The sequence below is a fragment of the Panthera leo genome, chromosome B4 (assembly GCF_018350215.1).
Source record: "Panthera leo isolate Ple1 chromosome B4, P.leo_Ple1_pat1.1, whole genome shotgun sequence".
Lineage (NCBI taxonomy): Eukaryota > Metazoa > Chordata > Mammalia > Carnivora > Felidae > Panthera > Panthera leo.
In genome coordinates this window covers 98,275,818-98,296,530 of record NC_056685.1, presented here as the reverse complement: position 1 = coordinate 98,296,530, position 20,713 = coordinate 98,275,818, and the positions used below count along the sequence as shown (strand labels likewise).

At 35.6% G+C, this 20,713-nt stretch overlaps 1 protein-coding gene across 1 annotated transcript in view; it reads left to right on the top strand.

Annotated features, from left to right (window-relative positions):
- The window catches only part of KCNC2 (potassium voltage-gated channel subfamily C member 2), a 194,785-nt gene extending 174,371 nt beyond the window's left edge, over positions 1 to 20,414 (top strand). The window contains exons 3-6 of the mRNA XM_042947191.1: positions 10,038 to 10,965; positions 13,040 to 13,204; positions 19,209 to 19,303; positions 20,372 to 20,414. Coding sequence (XP_042803125.1) covers positions 10,038 to 10,965; positions 13,040 to 13,204; positions 19,209 to 19,270 — 1,155 coding nt within the window. The 3' untranslated portion in view covers positions 19,271 to 19,303; positions 20,372 to 20,414. The remainder of the gene's footprint in view (positions 1 to 10,037; positions 10,966 to 13,039; positions 13,205 to 19,208; positions 19,304 to 20,371) is intronic.
- Positions 20,415 to 20,713: the final 299 nt, after the last annotated feature.

Genomic DNA, 20,713 nt, shown 5'->3' with positions numbered 1-20,713 from the left:
AAATATTTGGGTATCTTGACTTGAGAAATCTAAATCTTATATTGTTTTATATCAATTTTATACTTATCTACATAATATATTCATACCTGTAATCCATATCTGTATATAGTATACATATCTATCTATGCATATAAACACATTTGATACATTTATATAAATATAAAACATATATGTGTTATAAACACATGATTATATACAGTTACATGTAGGTTAATCTTCTTCGCCTTCTTCACTAATTTATGAATTTAGTAATCATATATGTTTTTGGCATCCCCACTGAGGAAAGATCTAATTCAACGTTATAAATCCAATAAAGTTTGTGGAACTGCTTTTAAACAGTAAAACTTGAATGAAGAGAAGTTGATTTTACCGGCCTCAAAAGAAACTGAAGTAATTGTCAACTCTGCATGGAACCAGCAGAAGCAGGGCTGTAGGTGTCCCTATGTGGTTGGCCCTTGAGGATATTCTTACTAATGAAAGAGACCATTTTCTTTCTCTAGAGACCACAGTTCTGTGAACAACACCACATTCTTGTTAATTACGGCAACGCTAGTATATGAGACTTGAATACATACATAATTAAGAGCATCTGCTAAATTTAAGGTGCTGGGCAAAAGAAGGCAAATGGCAATCTGCCAATGTATAATTTCTGTGGCATAATAAAATCAGCATAATGGTCATTGAGAATGAAGATCCAAGCTTAATCCTCTCTTGGTTATTATTTTCTTTGAATTTTCTTTTAAAATAAAACATATAATACATGATTGAATTTTTTATAAAAAATTTAAACTTTGAAGATATTTATAGAATCAGTTACAATTCTCCATTAGCAACACATTCACATGATGCCACTCTTATAACTATTGCTAAGAATGTAATGTTGCTATTTATTTATAAGCATGCATTAGTTGTACATAGAGATTGTACATAGAGTTGTACATAGAAGTTGTATTAGACTCTACATATTGTTGTACCACAGTCATCTTTTTGTTTAATAGGTTTCATTGGATATCATTCCATATTTAGCTGCCTCATTCTTTGTAATGCTATATACCATTGACTTACACTTTTTTTTTTTGATAAATAATGCTTCAGTGAATGTCCTTCCACATATATCCTTGTACTTTTCTATCCACATTTTACCAGAGTAAATTTCTAAAAGTGGAAATTTTGGATCAGGAAGTACTATGAGCTCTGATTCCTCATTGTTGGAAGTCCTTGCTCATGTCTTTATTTAATTATTTAAGAGTGACAAGAAGAATGTGTATAATAAGAATGAAGCATTTCTGTTTGGAAAATATATAATGTCCTTAAAATGCAAACTAAAAATAGATATACCTCATGTGGAATTGCAAAAACTGAAATTCCTTAGTATACACACATATACACAAACACATATTTGAAACTAATGTTACAATTTTTTCCGTCTTCACGATTACAGACATTATAGAACAGGGGCAGGGTACACAAGGCAAATAAAGCAAACTCAACTCCCATTTAAGCAGATGCAGCATTTTGGCAGTTTTATGATAATGCAGGTTGGCTTAATTGACTTGGGTTGAAAGCTGGCAGTAGCAAATCTTTGCAATTTAGGATGTTCCTCCATAGTTACTTAATTCCCAAGGATCTTAATTCCTACACTACACTAAGAGTTCTGAAATCGGCATTTACTGCAACATTCTTCATGCTTTCACATCTTAACCTGAAATATGACACCTCTTCTTGAAGCAGGCAACTGTCTTCCTTTTGGCTAACTCAGTCCACCAGCAATCTTAACAGTTATATAAAAATAAAATCGTACTCCCAAGCATTGATTAAAACTGTTGTGCTGGGATCCCTTTTCAGAGCATTAGCTCCATGAGAGAAAATAGATCCTAACCATTGTTTCCATGAATAATAACCCCAGTACAATGTACCTAATGTTTTTTTGCAGCAAAACTGACAAGGTCAGGCAACCCTGAGTATCTGACAACTTTATCAGTATTTACATACAAAGGATATTTAAAGCTGATCCCAGACCAAGTATTGCAACCATAATCCCAAGAAATCATTCAGTTTAAAAATTCTTTTTTTTTTAGTGCTTATTTATTTTTGAGAGAGAGAGAGAGTGAGACAGAGCATGAGCGGGGAGGGCCAGAGAGAGGGAGGCACGGAATCAGAAGCAAGCTCCAGGCTCTGAACAGTCAGCATGTCAGCACAGAGCCCGACGCGGAGCTCCAACCACTGACTGAGAACATGATCTGAGCCGAAGTCGGACGCCCAACCAACTGAGCCACCCAGGCGCCCTGAAATCAGTTTTAGTACATAAAGTTCCTGCAAGATGCCAGAGCAAGTGAGAAATCGTCTCAAAGCAGAGTGATGGTTCATCATCTTTCACAAGTGAGAGGAAATCAAGGAGGAAAGAAAACTCCTCCTTCCTAAACTCCTCATCCAATTGATGACTATTTTCACAACCTTAATTGATGAACTCCAGTGACCTCAATTTCCTGATTCGAGGAGTCTGTTTTCAAGGTGATTGTCAAGGTCAAGAAGAGCTTTCAGGCTTTTCTTTGCCATGGCCCATGAATGGGAATCTCCTTTAAGGACTGGAATTTTTGGACCATGACAAAGTATATATTTTAGGATTTGTCTTAAAAAATCTCCCTGTAATGTTAATTTCCAACTATTAAATTATGTCATTGACTTTTATTTTCAAATAGAGGTAAGTTTAATTTTTCTTCAAGTTCTTTTCCCCCTTAAAGGTTTATAATATAGGTTGAGGTTTCTAACTGAATTAATGGGTAAGGTGACTTTTAAAGGAGATTCTGTGTTGGAGCCAGTGGAATTTTTACATACCAAGTTAAACATACTTCAAAAACACTTTCTAATTTCCCAAGAACTGATCACCTACTTCTTGCCATCAGTCAAACCTGTGTTTGGCTCTAAAGATAGATATTAAGTTCTTCTCTTTGAACAATTTGTGGACTTGTAGAATCAGTAACAAAAGTGTGTGAAAATTGCTACATCAGTGATCCTGGGCTAGGGGAGCACAGAAAAAGGCCACTTAATCAGTCTGGTCCTCATTATGTTTGGCACTTTTGAGGTTTTAATAGAGTTCAGTTTTATTCATTTTAATACTAACAGGAAAGAGAAAATGAAACAAAAATATAGCCTGCTTTCCTCCTCTTTCTGTCAGCCTATTATACATACTTAGAGATCTACTTGAATCTTTGCACTGACGTAGATAGACATACTATCTTCTATGTAGAACCGCACTTTGAGGGCTTTCTCTTCATGGTCGCTAATTAGAAAACAAAACAAAACAAAAACAGAGTATTAGACACTCATCAAGCTAATCATGGACACTGGGCTTAGGGAGAAAAACTGGCTACTTATTACGTCCACAAGTCAATATTGTAGCAGGGCATCTCCCTTCTAAATGTCCCTGAGATGATACACGAGTTCTGTGAATTCAGTCAACAGAACACCTAGAGAGCTTTCTAAAATTTTAATTATTTAGCATGCTATATCTTATTTTCATTTAATGCCTGTAAGAGTTTGTGGTCTTACCACAGGGGAAAAGGAAGAGAGAGATGGCAATGTGATTTTCTTCCTCAACTCCTTGATAAGATTCCATTAACAGAATGAATGGAAGCTACTGAGGGCAATGTTTGGACCTACAGACCAGTTCAATTTGCTCCTGCTATAAATTTGGCTCTTTCTTTCTTTCTTTCTTTCTTTTTCTTTCTTTCTTTCTTTCTTTCTTTTGCTTCAATATGCATATTTTATTATTTCATTTCTGTTAGTTCCTTTTCCTCACATCATTTTTATTCTCACTAGAATGTGATCTACCTTATTATTTTGTTCATTTATTTATTCTTTCATTAATTCTTTCATCCTTCTATCCAGCCAGCCAGCCATCCTAAATACTAACCACTGTGCCAAAAGCAGGAGCTACAAAAATGGATATGAAATCATTCTGGTCCTTAAGCACTTTCCAGTTTGTGAAGGAGAAAAACAAATAAAACCTCTTCCCTCCCACCATTTCTTTCCTTTTTAATTTCTTTTACTTAATATTATTCAAACTAACCTCATATTTACCCATTTGGGCTTAACTCAGAGAGTCAGAAAAACAAAACAAAACAAAACAAGATATTTTCTGTATCCAAGTCTCTTAAAATTAAGTTCAAATGAAGTGCACAAATTCCTTGATAATGGATTCCAAGTGTTGCCTCCAGATGATTCTAGGTCTTCAAGGCTTCTGGGGTCACCTTTTCATCTGACACTCAAACTAAGTTCCCAATAAACTGAGCTCTTATTTTTCATTCTATGGGGAGATCTTTCTCTCTTAAAAACTCAATAACTCTAATACTCTCACAAGGGCTACATTTCTCCTGATTATCTTTTACTCTTATTTAGTACTCTTCTAAGTTTTTGAACCTCACTGTATCTTGCCTCCATGGTTGACTGCTCCCCTCCTTTTGTCTTTGCATGGCCCAATACCTTCATCACTCGAAGCACCATCAACACCAGGTTCTTTTGTACAACCACCTTTTGCTGAAGGCATAGCAGAGCAAGCAGCATCTTAAAGTTTGGTATTCCCCATCGGTGTCCCAAAGTTCTGCTGCTGTAACGCTCAGGGATCTCTCATTTGCTTGCTCCTTCCCATTATGGGACTTTCCTCATCCTCAAAGAACTTTCCCGTTTCTTTCTCTCTGGATTTCAATTTCCTTCCAACTTCCCCACTTTTAAGTTGTCAGAAGACAACATTCAACTTTTTACCATGTTATTATGAAGAATACTTTAGTTCTCTGTTATGACCTTCCCATTCTAGACCATTTCTAGTGTCTTTAGACTTTATAAATAAAAAATTCCTATCTAGCTTGTTTTTTTAAAGCAAAACAGTCATCTACTTCTGGAATGAATGTCTCTTTCCCGTAATGACAGTTTGTATCTTTTTTTATACTCTTTTTTATTTTCCTATTATACTATTATCACACTCTGGCAGAATTACAAAGTCCTTAAAAACTAAAGATATACAGAGCTATAAAAATTACAATGAAGAATAATAAAAATACAAAATCATGTGGTTCTTCAAATAATGCTAATGAAAATATTGATAAATTCAAGTTCCAAGCGACTTGTAAAAACACAGACAACTTTTGGCTTTCAAAGTTTTTGTGTCTTAGAATTGTGTATATTTAGAGGCTGTTCAATTGCTTTGTTTCTTCACCAATATTTGTGTAGAAGCCAGAATTATGTCACAACTCACATGCGAAGACACACACACACAGGTTTAGGAAGATTCTTTTAAGAGTCTACAAATGCTTATAATTTAGAAACTTCTCCAATTCATTTAGTAATGAATTATCAACTTTGTATTATCAAGTTGAAAATACACTGAAACAGTGTTTTTCAAACTTTGATATGCATAGCAATCACTACAAAAGCTTGTTGAATGCAAATTCCCTTTCCCTAAACAAGAGAATCTGTGTCTGATGTGTCATGTGGAGGGTAAGGAATTCACATTTGTGTAAGCTCCCCAGGTATATTCTAATGAATGTGACTAAATTTCTTTTCTAGGAATATGGATGGGCAAGTATTTATTTATTTATTTATTTATTTACTTATTTATATTTTAGTTAGTTGACGTACAGTGCAATATTGGTTTCAGGAGTAGAATTCAATGATTCATCACCTACATACAACACCCAGTGCTCATCATAACAAGTGCCCTCCCTTTTAAAAATATTTATTTATTCATTTTGAGGGGGGAGAGGAAGAAAGAGTGAGTGAGAGAGAGAGAGAGAGAGAGAGAGAATCCCAAGCAGGCTCTGCACTGTCAGGGCTGAGCCCAACATTGGGCTTGATCTCAACAAATCTTGAGATCATGACCTGAGCCAAAATCAAGAGTTGGACGCTTAGCCAAGTGAGCCACTTAGGTGCCCCAACAAGTGCCCTCCCTAATATCTATCACCCATCTAACCCATCCTCCTCCCACCTCCCTCCATCAACCCTCAGTTTGTTCTCTATCTTTAAGTCTCTTGTAGTTTGTTTCCCTCTTTTCTCTTTCCCTCACTTCCCATATGTTCATCTGTTTTGTTTCTTAAATTCCACATATGAGTGAAATCATATGATATTTGTCTTTCTCCAATTGGCTTATTTCTCTTAGCATAATATATTCTAGCTCCATCCATGTCATTGCAAATGACAAGATTTCATTCTTTTTGATGGCTGAGTAATATTCCATTATTTATATATATATAGCACATCTTCTTGTACATTCATCAGTTGATGGACATTTGGGCTCTCTCCATAGTTTGGCTATTGTTGATAATGCTGCTATAAACATTGGGGTGCATGAACCCCCCAAAATGTATTTTTGTATCCTTTGGGTAAATAACCTACTATTGCAATTGTTGGGTCATAAGGTAGTTCTAGTTTTACTTCTTTGAGGACCCTTCATACGGTTCTCCAGAATGGCTGCACCAGTCTACATTCCCACAAACAGTGCAAGAGGGTTCCCCTGTCTCCACACCCTTGCCAACACCTGTTGTTTCTTGTGGTGTTAATTTTAACTATTCTGATAGGTGTGAGGTCAGTAGCTCATCATGGTTTTGATTTGTATTTCCCTGATGATGAGTGATGTTGACCATCTTTATGTGTGTCTCTTAGCCACCCGGATGTCTTCTTTAGAAAAGTGTCTGTCTATTCATGTCTTCTGTGGGTGGATAATTAAAATGGGTAATTTAACAAGATGATTCATGTTACTTAAACTCCAACCACCAAGTGTAGTACCTTATGACTCTGCTGACCTTTTTCTGACAACATAATAACTCATTTAATGAACATAAGCCTCAGGTTCTGGTAGTGCTTATTGAGGTAATAATTATATATTTTTAAAGTATAAATAATAGTGATTTATAGTATTTGCATAGGACTTTAAGTTAAAAGCCACGTTAACCTATATATCTTGTATTTTTACTTCATCCCAAACAATGGGGCTGTTACAATAATTTAAGACAAGTGAATTCTAAAGCTTTCCCAATAAGCCAGCAAGTCCAAAGGAGGACCATAAGCAATCAAACTGCTCTAAAGTCTCTTTACAGCCTCATTTTAAAATCTAGGTAATATTTCTAGTTTACTTAAGCCTCTTTAGGAAAAGAGGTTAACCTTTAAAATGTCAGAGCCTCTGTGCTAGCTTGGGCTTTAATCATCGTAATTTGTGCAAAAGAGGCAGACTTGGAAAACCTTCTGCTCCTGCAGTGTTACAGTAAAGGCATCACTTGAGAAAGCCAGATTGAAAAAGTCTAGACGTTTTGTTAAAATTTCCTACTGTGTTATATATGGGTCTCCCGTTTCCATCAAGTTAGCCTTCATTTATCCCTCAAATTCCAGTCTATTGATATTTTGTCAGAGGTGTCTGTGACCCCTCAGTCTAAATAAAGCCCCGTTTTTGAGCCTTTCTATCCTTCATTGCATTTATCACAATTGTAATTATATAATTTTTGCATGGTTCATTATTTAATGTCTGTCTCCCTAATGGATTGTGAATTCCTCAAATGCAGGGATTGTGTTTTGTTATCTACTGTTAAATTGAAGCCCTAACCCTGTGGCCTGGCACAGAGAGGCACCTAATTCATACTTGAATGAATGAATGAATGAAGAGTAAGAAAACGTTCCCTCATAAAAGGTCCCAGTGTTTCGTATTTACAAGCATCAAAGTACCCTAGAAAACTGTCTTTGTTGTTTGGGATATGGCTGGGAAGTGAGGACAGATTTTGAAACAGCAGTGTTGGGAAGTCCCATTCATTTCACCTGAATGTAGGTGGAGAGAGTTTGGCAAAGTTAACTGAAAAAATGCTGACTGAGGAATACTAGACGCATAAAATAAAATTACAGTTTGCTTTAACTGCCTTATATTGTCTACCTGCCTTGTAGATAGAATGTGTGCACTGAAACTTTTGACATTTCATCTGAAATGCTGGAGACTGGATGTGGATGGGGGAGCATGTGGTGGGGGGGGGGGGGGCTTGATGGGGGCATCAACATATACCCACCAGCAGGGCTCTGATGACAAAAAATTTCAGGGGGAATCAGAAACAAATCTATAGATAAAATTGTGATTACATTAAGCATTAAGAAGTAATGCATGCATCAAGGATGATTGATTCTTCCTCTAGAAGATACTATCTTGTAAAGCATCTAGAGGGTCTTAGTGATACTATTACAACAAGTAGTTATTAAAAAATGAACTGTATATTTATTTGGACAAAGGGAAAGCTGAGTGAAAACATGTTAGTGTCTTGCATTATGTCTGGGAAAAGATATTAGTGAAACCATAATGTCAAAACCAAGGGAGATTGGAAGACATGCATGGGGGAGTAAGGCAAAACCATGAAAATGGCATGCTTTGTAATTCTATATGAACAGTGTACCAACTGTTACCCTGCATAGATACAATTTCAGAATTTGAGGTGGTTCTTTAAGGCAGATAGTTACCATCCTAAGATGTTTTCTTTTAGTCCTTTTGTATCTCTCTTACATTGAAACTCAACCAGGAAAAAAAGGAGGTAGTTTCAATCTCTTCTTGAAACTTTGATCTTTTCAATGGTATGGGTGAAGAACAGGTATTAGGGGACAGTTTTGGGATTTGGATATACCCTAATATTTCCAAGTAAGGGCTACCCTCCACTTGACTGATGACCCCTTGTTCTTACATAATTAATTAATTTGGATATTCAAGGGGCAATCCCTTGGTGCTCATTACAGACGCTAAGTCCAAGGGCATTATCCGAGAGCACTAGAACTCTGCAGGCTTCTTTGAAAGCCTCTGGTACTGTCACAGTACCATTCACTCAGACAACTGGGTGTTAAGTTTTCAGAGTTTGAATATTAAGAAGTATGTGATCCCAAGATAAGTAAATGGTTTAACATATTTGTATTCAACATGCAAGCGTTTGGTAGTTAACAAAACAATTGGGAGCAAAACTTATCAGGTTAGGGTGTTTCGTCTATCCTTTTGTTATCTTACATCTTGCAAAAGTAGCTTAAACTCTGTGCTAATATTGTAGAACTGTAAAATATGATAATAGTAGTGTTATGAGATGGATATGAGTTATTTACATAATTTGTTTTTATGAATGTCTGGCAGTAATAGGAACTATATAAGGAGAGATTTTATTATTATTCTGTATTAGTGGGTGTGTGTATTCACATAAGGGACTGATGAAATGAACTAAAAAGTTGAATTACAAAAAAAACCCAAAAACCCTGCAATTTTATAGCATGCTACTCTAATAACACTTGGAGTTCTTTTTCAGGTGAGAAAGAAAATTGTCTTTTAATTTGTTCCTTAACTCTGTTTCTTTCTCTTCGGTCTTGTTGACTATTCCTCTTCCCTAGATTTGTTCTTTTGGACAAGTCTCCACCTTAAACTGATACAATTTAACTTTAACAAAGCTCAAAAGGTTTTGTTTTGTTTTGTTTTGTTTTGTTTTGTTTTGTTTTTTTCATGTCCATACCTATGACAACTTGGAGCATTTTATTTATAGCTAAAAACCTACAGTTAAATTTGGGTAGCTTCCAAATTTCCATCAGTATGAACTGTACCTTATATTTATAGATGTAAAACTTGATCTAATACATGAAGGTTTCTAGGATCAGAACCAATATCTGGAGCCACTGTCTACATTTTTTTCTTTAGTCTGTTGCCCTTTAACGTTGTTTTGGATTGATTTTTATGCTTTCTTAACAGGTATATTTTCTTTTACAAAAGAGTCAAGAAATTATTTTCCAACATAAGCAAAAGTTTTTGCCTATATAACAGAAAACAGAACTTGAAACAAATTACATGTGCAACTCTAATTAATGATACCTACACATCTCTTCTTTCACTTAAATAACATCCCAAGCAAAACCTCCAAAATCTCCAAATATGCTTTTGCTCTTTTTCATCTGTGGGGATCGATGCTCTTAGATTTGGATCAAAGTATATTATAGTTCAGATCACTCTTTGTTTCTTTTTTTATTTCTTTCCCTCCCCCCGCCCCCTACAGTTTATTGCTTTTGCTTCTTTATTCTTCATCCTGGTTTCGATCACAACCTTTTGCCTGGAGACACATGAAGCTTTCAATATTGTTAAAAACAAGACAGAACCAGTCATCAATGGCACAAGCGTTGTTCTGCAATATGAAATCGAAACGGATCCTGCCTTGACGTATGTAGAAGGAGTGTGTGTGGTGTGGTTTACTTTTGAATTTTTAGTCCGTATCATTTTTTCCCCTAATAAACTTGAATTCATCAAAAATCTCTTGAATATCATTGACTTTGTGGCCATCCTACCCTTCTACTTAGAGGTGGGACTCAGTGGGCTGTCATCCAAAGCTGCTAAAGATGTACTTGGCTTCCTCAGGGTGGTAAGATTTGTGAGGATCCTGAGAATCTTCAAGCTCACCCGCCATTTTGTAGGTCTGAGGGTGCTTGGACACACTCTTCGAGCTAGCACTAATGAATTTTTGCTGCTGATAATCTTCCTGGCTCTAGGAGTTTTGATATTTGCTACTATGATCTACTATGCCGAGAGAGTAGGAGCTCAACCTAACGACCCTTCAGCTAGTGAGCACACGCAGTTTAAAAACATTCCAATTGGCTTCTGGTGGGCTGTAGTGACCATGACTACCTTGGGCTATGGGGATATGTACCCCCAAACATGGTCAGGGATGCTGGTGGGAGCCCTGTGTGCTCTGGCTGGAGTGCTGACAATAGCCATGCCAGTGCCTGTCATTGTCAACAACTTTGGGATGTACTACTCCTTGGCAATGGCGAAGCAGAAACTTCCAAGGAAAAGAAAGAAGCACATCCCTCCTGCCCCTCAGGCAAGCTCACCTACTTTTTGCAAGACAGAATTAAATATGGCCTGTAATAGCACACAGGGTGACACGTGTCTGGGCAAAGACAATCGGCTTCTGGAACATAACAGATCAGGTAAGGCACGATTTCAAATGCATGCCATTAAATACTTTATAGACCAGTATGTCCCTTAGATAGAAGGCAACCATTTTCATTCTCTGTAAACTTTCATGAGTTTTCAGTTCTACCCCTTCGCAAAACATGTGTTTGTATCAGGCTTGTAGATAGCTAGACTGTAGCCTGTAGCTTTTCTCAGTAGATTCCAAGTAGAAGCCTGCGTAGCTGGTCTATAGAGTTTTCCTGCTTTAGTGGGAATGCCCTCTGCTGATGGTGCCAATATTTTCTTTTGCCTGTTTGTTGCTCTTGTGCCAATGTTTCTTTGTTCCCCTGCACGATGTGATGGTATGATATTGGCCATTTTCCATCTTCCATTCTCAAAATGTTGCTTTCCATATCATTTGGCTTGGCGTGTTTGTCTCAGTTTTATCTCTGCCACATGGGGCCATGCATCTCAACCTAATTCACAAGAAGCAGTTACTTAAAAAGAATGGATGCTTATATTTGAAAAGCCTGAACACCAAAAAGGTGATATGGAAGATAGCCCTTTTGATAATATAAGTTGTTGCTAGTAATATTCTGGAGGGTTGATTAAATTTTCATGATTGTTAACTTAGGTAGGATCTTCAGTATAATCCCTTTAGATTGGGTAAAATGCTATGTAATATAATAGACTTACCATTATTCTGGAGATAGATGATCTGCTTTGTCTAATCAATGGCAAAGTTGAATTTCCCTGTGGATTTCCTTTTTTCTACAGTATGCATTGGGCGCTCTGTTCCCTCCCAAAATGAATTTTGGGTGATATATTGCTGAATCCCTTCTCCTCTCCATTGCCATAAATAATCTAGAGGACATCAACTGATAATTGATGTTCATTTTGCCAAAGTTATAGGCAGTAGTGTCCTCTCTAGTTTATTGTGTATGGGTACAGATGAAATATTTTGTAGATTAAACAATTTAATTAGCTTTGAGCCCACTATGAAAATTTAAGATATGTGCATTCCCTGTAACTTAGATATATTTAATATTTTTCTTGTAAAAAAAGATTTACGATAATCCTATGTGAATACTTTTGCATAATTCAGAAATGACACCAATTACACAGAGCAAGCAAGCAAACAAACAAAAAAGGCAAGTAACATTTCCATAGGTCCCTTCATTAGTTTCCAGAAGTTTTTGCGAAGTAAGTGGGGAAAAAATGTGGCTGGAACTAAAATGCTTTCTTAAATATATTATTCATAAAGATCTTTTTGTTCATTTAGTACATTGTTCTGCAGATTCTGTCAATATATCTAAAAACTATTAGGCCAAGAATGTCTTTATGAATAGTGGAGTTTAGTTGATGTTGGTCTCATCAGACTGTTCTCAGTATACCTGTGCAGATTCCTTATGAAGGGCATGGAAAAAGAGGACAAACTCTCAGCCTGGGTAAATATTGTTATAACAAGCTAGCATCTAGGCCAATAGGATGTAAATGTCTTTGGCAAGCATATAGAAGTAAACAGTTGTTTCAAGGGCATTTGGAGAAATTAATCTTATTCCTTTGTTATGCTCAAAAAATATTTTTCATTTCAAAAAGGAGAACCTGGACATAAAGTGAGATTTTGGATTTATTTTATTAATATTTTGGGGGAAATTACTTTCAGCAAATATTAAAAGCCTGTGTCTTAAAGAACTCCAAAGACAAATATGTACCTCGGAGTTTTTCCTTAAGTAGGCTCCACTTTTAAAGATTCCTATTCACAGTAACTAGAAAGCATGTCAGAAATCTTAAGATATTGTGTGTGCTAGTTCATTATCACACTTGTTTTGAATTCATATTAGTTCTGTGAAAGTCAGTTTCCTACTAAATGGGATCCAAAATGGAATGGAAATTTCCCAAAGAACATTTCTCTCCTTTTCAATACATTTCCATTTTGCTCCATGTAGATTTTTGTAATGAGTGATGAAAATCCTTTTTCTTATCATGATGTGATTACTGTGTTTTGTATATGGAGTGACTGTACTATGGACATTCAGTGTAAACTCTTTGTACTGTCTCATTTCCTCATCCATCACTGTCTGTCAATGGGCATGGTGCTGTGACCAGTGTTATCAGGTGACGACAGTACAGGAAGTGAGCCGCCATTATCACCCCCAGAAAGGCTCCCCATCAGACGCTCTAGTACCAGAGACAAAAACAGAAGAGGGGAAACATGTTTCCTACTGACAACAGGTGATTACACGTGTGCTTCTGATGGAGGGATCAGGAAAGGTAGGCATGCATTTAATCAGATCCTAACAGGTGACTTAGAAATTAAGTGCTACTAATATATGGAGTGATATAAATGCTCTTTCGTCATTTTCTAGGAAAAACTGCACACAGTGTTGTTTCACATTTCTCATCATCTCTTTTCTCATTATAAACATTTAAAGTACATATCATAACAGTACACTTGACTGTCATATCTGAAAGGTATTTCATCTTTCTTTCTTTTTCTTTCTTTTCTTTCTTTCTTTCTTTCTTTCTTTCTTTCTTTCTTCATTTCTGTCTTTTCTTTCTTTCTTCATTCATTCATTTCTGTCTTCATTCATTCATTCATTCATTCTTGGTTTTGCTTTCCATTTGTCTATGGGAAGAATTGTAATGGGGTATTTAAAAATTAAGTTGCTCATCTAATTATCTTAATATAATATACTCGGCAGTCTTTAAAAGTTGTCTTTTAAACTACAAGTAATAAAACTCAGTAATTGGCTCTATGCATATATTTGATAAGTAATTGATAGAACAATAAGGCTTTTTTCAAAGAAAAGCTTTAAACATTCTCTAATTAAACCTCTTATCCAGTATTTGGGCAGTCTTTGCCATGATTTATCTGAATGTCACAAGGTTAAAAAGATATAACATCCCTGGCCATATAAAACAGTATATCCAATCACTTGAAAGGCTACTTGTGTACTTATATAATGTGATACAGAATTTCTCTTCAAGGCAATACTAATAATTTTACGTTTATTACTATTTTCAACCCACATTGAACTGTGACTTGCACACAGAAGATACTCAATAACACTTGTTGAATGAGTATATTTTGTTGGTTAGGCATCTTGGTCAAGGAATATAACAGTATTGAAGCACCATTCCACCATGTGCTTCCAATTTTCTAGATTATGCCACTGTCTCTGACCATTCCCTAGGTGCTGTTTTTTGTTTTTGTTTTGAGTAAACTTTATGGATCTCGGGACAATTGGGCCCTTTTACCCGCTCCTTAAGAAATAATTTTGTGACATTACCTACCCTGGTCCAAGGGCTGATATGCTCTTTGATTACTCCTACTTTGATAATTCTGATTGCTTTATTGCCATGGTTCTCTTTCTCTGTTTATTGACAGAATAGAGAAAGAACTATAATTATTTCTTATGCAATGTACTGAATTTGAATGAAAACCAATCCAAAACGTTCATATTAGTGCAACTGTGTTTTAAAAATACTTCACTTTTTGCTATTCATTGCAGTTTCTCCCAATTGAATACTTTAACATTTTAAGCCTTCAATATTTATTTTGTGATGTCTTCTTTGAAATGTCTCATTACCCATATTGTACTTCTCTTTCATTGCTTCTGAACACTTTTTATTGTCCTGTCTGTCTCCATGCCTTTGATCTCAAAAGAGAAGTCAGACTCTTCTTTTATTTCTTTAGTATGTAATATTTCAAATACTTCTTCATTTCAGCTACTTCCATTCCTCTGCATCTATTCTTTATACGAAAATATATTTCAATTATTTGAATATGTTTATTTGATTGTTTGCTAATTTACATTTAAATATTAAGTGCTAGAACAATTTTTTAAATATTTTATGATAGTTAATATCCTATCATTGTACTTAAGCAAAATATGTATACATACATTAACTAATGATAATAACGTATAACTAATAATTTATTGTATAGAACATTATATTTTAAGTACATTACATATCTTAACCCACTATATATGTGTATATATATATATGTGTATATATGTATATATATGTATATATATATTTATATGTAATGTGTGGCTATATTTTTATACATTCTTGAACATCACATAATGAAGTATCACATCCAATGCTTATACTAAGGTTACATGGTTAAGAACTTAGCTAAATTTTTTTCCTTCCACTGTCAGACAATATTTGAATTTTAAACTATCAAAGGAGACCACATACGAAAAAATACTTTGCAAATTATAAAACATTATGCAAATATAGAATTTTTCTATAAAATGGCAAAGTTTCATAAGCAAAGCAATTAATAAGATATTTAGTTTGTATGGAAAAATTATACATAAAATTCTATGTCACAAAGACAAAGTTCTCTTTATCAGTGAGCACATCTTTGAAAATTCATCTATGGGCTTTTATTCTTTGTCATTTCTCATCATAATCGACTTCTTTTTTCATTCTTGCTTAGTTTTTTTTACACTACTGTGTTTTTCCTCCCAGTCCTTGTAACATTTTGGCTAACTTCACTTATTTTTTTTTAGTGTGTTGTCTTGTCATGTTTATCAGGAATCTATTAACTTCTTCTCTTGTTTCCTTTTATGTAGATTATAGATTTCTGCTATTACTCTTATTCAGGCATTTATTTCCTAAATGATCCCTTTTTTATCTTTCAAGTTGGTCTTTCAACTGATTTGATTTTAGTGTGCTGAAAATTCTCCCCTGTACAGATGAAAAGAAATTACCAGATTCCCACTGAATTCTTTTTCTACCAACAAGTATGAATATAGTTGGACATACATTAAGAAAATTTATGGATTCCCTGTAAGAATGAACTCCCAATAGTTAGAACCTGTGTTTTTATTTATTCAGTAGTTTTTAGGAAATCATATTACATACACAAAAACATAACCATTGATAGTACATTGCTAGGCAGTTTCAATATTTCCCCATATAAGCACATGCTTTTGACAACCATATAATTGGGGTGCCTTGGTGGCTCAGTCGGTTAAGCGTCCGACTTCGGCTCAGGTCATGATCTTGCAGTCCCTGAGTTCCAGCCCCGCGTCAGGCTCTGTGCTGACAGCTCAGAGCCTGGAGCCTGTTTCAGATTCTGTGTCTCCCTCTCTCTCTGACCCTCCCCTGTTCATGCTCTGTCTCTCTCTCTGTCTCAAAAGTAAGTAAATGTTAAAAAAATTAAAAAACTAAAAAAAAAGGACCATATAATATAATAGGCACACCTTGTATTTAGATGCCAATTCCAAGTAGGTTCAATATTGTTTATTCTCATGAATTATATTTTTAACCATTCCACTCAATAAAAAGTTTGCTTAAGCAAAACCTTATCAAATTTTGTATCAGAAATGAACCTGCAGAATAAAATATATATATATTCAATGAATAACGTATAATTTTACTAAATACTTGTTATTAAATTAGAAGGAAGTCTTTTCAAATTAACACTGAAATTATAGTTATTAAAGTAAAAGGACTTATAAACAGAATAGATAATATTTATGTTAAAAACTGTAATTCAGAATAATAATTGAACATTAAGAATGGGAACCAAGATTTACATATAACTAGGGTGATTAACATAAAACGATCAAGTAAATTTTTACCTTTTTGGAGGTCCTGTAGGGAGATTACATGGTCAACTAGGATAAATTATTCTTCATATAATTCCCAAAGTTATACTTCCAATGTCTTTATAGAAGAGCAGTAATGACTAGCTCTTCAGGAGCGTGGAGGTCCCTGTGTAAGGATAAATTATCTGCAATTCTTTTTTAATTATTTAAGACATCCTCTTATTAAGTATTCCATCATCCTCTGGAATAGAATGAAATACATGTTGCCTACCATGTTTTATATCTCTAAATGCTAACAAAGCTTATTGGCATATAATCCTCTCATTAGCAGAAAGGATGTCCTAGAGAATTTTACAATAGGTTATGGATGGCATAAATTTCCATCTACAAAATCTCAAGGAAGACCGCTGAAAGTTTCTGTGTGTGTGTATGGGGAAGGACGTTTCTGTCCAGTCCAGCTTCTCCCACAGTAAAGCAGTTATTACAGTCGGTGTCCATTCTTGTACTGGCTGCTTGAAAATCAAATAATCACTAACTCACTGAAAATGTTTCTTCTTTTCTAGTGCAAGGAGGAGAGATAGTATTAGCTTCTTCCCCAGAAGTTCCATGAAAATTAAAAAAAGTACCTGAGAGGAACACAGGGAAACACAAAAGGCCCATTTTCTTTCTCATATACTAATCATGCACACCAAGGGCTAATCAGAGCCCAAGGAATATGTCCTGAGGCTACGGAATCCATGAAGTTTAGTGAAGTTGTATCCACTTGCTCAGCTTTGGCTGAGGGAATTTCATTTTCCTGTTCGACAACACTTTTTTTCAGTGGACTTGTCAGAACATTTATTTCCTGACTAGTTTTTCTTATGACTGACTCCTACATTTGGTTCTTGACTACTTTTTCAATCAATAGTTGTCCTGCTTTTAAGACAGTTCACTTCTAACTTTACATGGTGCTAACCACCCCACTGAACTGCCTCTACTCTTTTTCTAATAAATAATGCTACAATATATGAATCTTCCCAAAGGTGACTTTGATGGGAATGTTGCTTGAGTGACTAAGGAAAACCACTGGGTTAAAGCTTGTGAGGAGGATCTTTTATTCCGTAAGTCCATGATAATCACGTACAGTTGATTAGAACGCAAGATAATAGAAAAAGTGAATTATGATCAAATGGTTCTCAGTTCTTGGCAGTGGAGAGCTAACTGAAAACATCACATCATAAAGTTCAGACTGTAATTCACTGAAATTATGACTCAATTTATATTTCATTTCCTTCCTTTTTTCTTTACATTTTTTTATCCAAAGATTTAGAAATGGGCATTCTACATCACCTAGATAATGGCATCAAACGCCATTATTTAAGAATCAACCTTTTAACACTATAAAGCTGAAAAATTGAATATGCTGGAAAAAGAGTTGTCCACTTAAAGTTGATCATGCTTATTAGCTTAGTAAACAATACAAAATGAAAAGAAAAAATAGCCCATTTGGTTTTTTTTTAGAAACAGATTCTGAAATTTAAAAATATTAGCCAAGTTTATATCTTACTTAAGTTGCTTTGCCTAACTCTTAAAAGATCTGTAGTATTTTATATACCAAAATTACATCAATACAAATTACAGTGGGAAAGAATGAATTTTGAAGTATTACAACTATAAGTTTTGATTTAATTTCTTGGGAATGACAGCTATAGTGAGCTTTATTTTTTTAAGTTATAAATGGTCTCAATATTGAATTCTTTGTAAAAAAATTTTTTTTTCCTTGAACTCAAAATAGCACTTTTGATTATCCTGCATGGTATTATTTGTCTGTGTCTATTTTCTGGTTGAATTCAACTGATGTCTGTGCATTTTTTCATAAAAGGATATGAAAAATCCCGAAGCTTAAACAACATAGCGGGCTTGGCAGGCAATGCTCTGAGGCTGTCTCCAGTAACATCACCCTACAACTCTCCTTGTCCTCTGAGGCGCCCTCGATCTCCCATCCCATCTATTTTGTAAACCAAACTGCATCAGTCGGCTAAATTGTATGAATTCGAGTACTGTTTACCCCAAAATGGAAATAAGTAAATGTAGAGTTACTCCAGGCTCCATTAAATACAGTTTCAATCCTGCATGATACTACTTTTTGAAGTCAGAAATGCCACTTGGGTAGCTAACAAATCTTCTCCTGGCTTTAAAGATTATCTAAAGTAGTGCTACTTCTCCATATTAATTACCCTGCTCTCCTTTCGCAATAAAATGACAGGTAGTGTCAGATATTGGCCAGTATGCTAATACGTAAACATATCTTCAGGGAGATATAATTAAAACAGTGTGCTTCCAAACACCGGTCACTTCATTGGACCTTCATTTCTCGTGACTCTAAACCATTTTGAAGATGTTTGGGATCCTATCTTGATTGCACACAACATGACTTTGGTCAGCTCATTTGCATGGACCATCTTGTCTCTATCACCTGAAAGCAATGTCGCAGAGTTCGGGGACCGTGGATGGCTCAGGATATGTGTACCTGCTGATATGAAAGCACTGGTTGACTGTTCTGCATGTTGAATTGTGGGGCAGGGAGGGCGAGTTTCACTTGACATTTTTTTTCCTTATTCTTTGAAAGAAATATTTGTTTTAAACAGTTTAATTTCTTGGTTGATTTACTTTTCTTCAAAAATGCTGTATTGGAGTTCTGAATGTCTCTGGTTGTTTGCACACAGATAACTGCAAAGAGGTTGTCATTACTGGTTACACGCGAGCTGAGGCCAGAGCTCTTACTTAATGACTTGGGGAAGGCACAAAACATGAGAGAAAGGTAACTGCCAGCCAGGCTTGCATTGTTTAGCCAGGAATTGCTGCTTGGTATAGAGTCATATATATTTTTTTCCAATCCCAGGATTTGTCATCATTTTCAGAGGCAAAGTGCCAAATATCACCCAAAGCTCTCGTGTCTTTTTTTATCCCCTTCCTTTATTTTTATTTATTGATTTTTGTGCAAACATCAAAGATGATTGTTTTCACTGGAGGCTTTCTTGACCAGCCTTAAATTTCTGACTCACGGGATTAATCAGATTTTCAGGCAGTGTTGAATCAGGTGCTTTGTCCTGTATGGCATTTTGTCTGTCTGTCTTAGCTCCCTGTCTTCAATGTATATGCCATCTGTCTTCATGAAGCACAGAAATGCCTTGATAAGATGTTCATGATTTTAGTACCGGGTCCTCTCCCCTGCCCCCTGCCTTCTCTGCTATTTGGAACAGCCTCTCTGCTTTGTGTGTAAATGGATGATGCCCTGTAGACTACCTACGTTAATCAGTACTGTGAACCTTTTTGATAAGCAGGATTTAAGCAGCAGTATCACCATTACATTTGGTTGCTGGCTGCAGTGTCAGTGTCTACTACCTAGCAACCAGCATTCATCACTACACTCCAGCAAAACCCCTAGGGAGTTTTATTCAGCCCAAGTGGAAGAAATTCTGTTTACAGCGTCCCGATGAATGCAATAGCAATAGTGTGTCTGGTGTATTGGGCATGTGAGGGAGGAAAAATGCCATACTATAAATTGAGGGATAAACATTATTATTTCTAAGGCATTCAGGATCCTTGAGACTGTTGATTAATCCTTAATTCTCATGTTTATTTTTTGTGAGGAAGACAAATGTCATTTTTATTATTGATCACATAACGTCTATTATTCTCTAAGTCCTAAAGCATGAACTGCATGTCTGAGATTTTGTACGGCAATGTATTTACCCAGACGTACACATCTGATATTTAGAGATTCTGTGATCCTTTTAATAACACCACCCTTAGAAAGTTATAATTCCATATAGCTTTATGGTAAAGGAATTAATATACTGTCTGGTGCTGCTGTTATTGACTGCAGTGTTGTACAGAATTTATCATGGATTTTTGACTGCTGAAAAAGGGACAATGGAATTTAGCCATGCCAAGGACTGTACTGGAAACAGACTTCTGCTGCTGAATGTGCCCTGATGTGACCAGGTCGCACTCGGAAGAAGTCCCTGCGTCTTCATGAGGCATCTAAAGCTTAGAAAAGAACTGTGGCTGGAACTCATTTGGTGCTCCCCATATGAGTGGTCTGCTTGTGGACCTGCCGGGATCCATGAGACAATTGTAAATACCAACACGTGTGCATGGGTCAACAGCTTCAGCCATCTCACACCCAAGGAAGCCAAATTCATGATCACTATCTCTGAAGCTTCAA